General features: G+C 66.1%; 1 protein-coding gene across 1 annotated transcript; it reads right to left on the reverse strand.

Annotated features, from left to right (window-relative positions):
- Positions 1–8: 8 nt before the first annotated feature.
- EMIHUDRAFT_460852 (hypothetical protein) lies at positions 9–820 on the reverse strand (the record flags this gene model as incomplete). Its single annotated transcript, XM_005762516.1, has 3 exons — positions 642–820; positions 389–535; positions 9–231 (listed from the first exon to the last, which is right to left on the reverse strand). Coding segments are annotated over exons 1-3 (510 nt in total), but the record flags the coding sequence as incomplete, so codon positions are not given.
- Positions 821–1,419: the final 599 nt, after the last annotated feature.

A 1,419-nucleotide genomic window follows, 5' to 3' on the forward strand; every position in this document is an offset into this window, starting at 1 on the left:
AAGAGAAAAAGGCGGCGGAGAAGGCACCCGCGAGCGCTTTGTAGGGCCAGAGCGCGTGTTCTTTCGGCTGGAAGTTGCTGGAGAGTCCTCGTAGGTCGGGCCGACGTAGAAGCCGCGGATCTCGTGCTCGGACTGCATGAACTCTTGAATGGCAGCGATGTAGTTCTCCCAGTAGATCTTGCTGAAGATGCTGGTGCACACAAACAGCACGAAGAGGATCACGGCGATCACCTGCCGGTGGGGAGGTGGGGGGGCGGGGGAGGGGAGCGGCGGGAGCCGAGGTCGCGGCATGCGGGTCGCGGATCGAGGAGGGGGGTGCGTGAGAGGGGGGGGGAGACCAAAGCGTGCGTGTGGCTGTGCGCGAGGGACGCCGCCCAACTGCTCACACCTTGCACTTTTGGACCTTCTCGCCGCCGCGCATCGGCGAGTACCGCTGCGCCAGCTGCGCCACGCCGACAAACGGGCAGTACATGACAGAGCAGCAGACGGCGCAGTCGAGGCAGCAGTCGCACAGGTTGCCGCCGCGCCATTTGCCCTGTGGGCAGGTGAGGGCGCGACAGGACAGGGGGGGGGGGGGGATAAGCGCGGCTATCGGAGGGGGGGTGACTGTCTCCGCCCACGGCCCTGCTGCTTCAGCGCACCAGGTTCTCATCGGTGGCTTGCACGTCGAAGGTGACGACGGCTGGCAGCGTCGCGGGCACTGCTGGCACCGCAACGACGACCGCGTCGGCCACACTTTCTTGTGCGTGCGCGGACCGTAGCGGCTTGGTGTCGCTTGGCATCGCCAGGAGGTGTTGAGTCGAGATTGCGGCCGGTTTGGGACGCCGAAGATAGCGAGCAGCAATAAAATAAAAAAATCGGACCAGCCGGGGGGAATGTTGTTGATTTGGCCTTGGCATCGGCCCTGGCAGGCGGGCACGCGGGACATGCACACAAGCGCCAAAGGGGCGCAGCGCCGACCTAACCCGTCGGCGCAGGTGGAGATAGTCCCGTCGGGTTCCCCTGCGCGCGCGCGCGCGAGCGCGAGAGTAACCCCGAGAGAGCCAAGATGAGCGGTGCGCGCAGGGGTCGGCGTGGAGGGCGATGAACGAGCCGCGCGGGGCGCCGCCTCACCGCCGCGGGCTCAACGCCTCAAAGTGGCGCAAAGTGAGGCGGCGCTCCGAGCGAGTACGTGAGCCCCCGTGGCTCCAACCAGACCGTTTTCCTTTTTTTGAGCAGGGGTGCCGCCGCGCGGCGCGCACGCGGAGACTGGCCGCGTGCGTGCGCGCGGCGGTGGGTGGGGTGGGGCTGAGCCCTGGTGTCGAGGTGTCGAGGCCTGGTGTCGAGGGTAGGTGGATGCCACGCGCTGCGCGATCAGCCATCTTGGTGATAGGGTTGAGAGAGAGAGATTTTTAGTGTAGGGTTGTGCACCTTGATTGA

The sequence above is a fragment of the Emiliania huxleyi genome, assembly GCF_000372725.1.
Source record: "Emiliania huxleyi CCMP1516 unplaced genomic scaffold EMIHUscaffold_6739, whole genome shotgun sequence".
NCBI lineage: Eukaryota > Haptophyta > Isochrysidales > Noelaerhabdaceae > Emiliania > Emiliania huxleyi.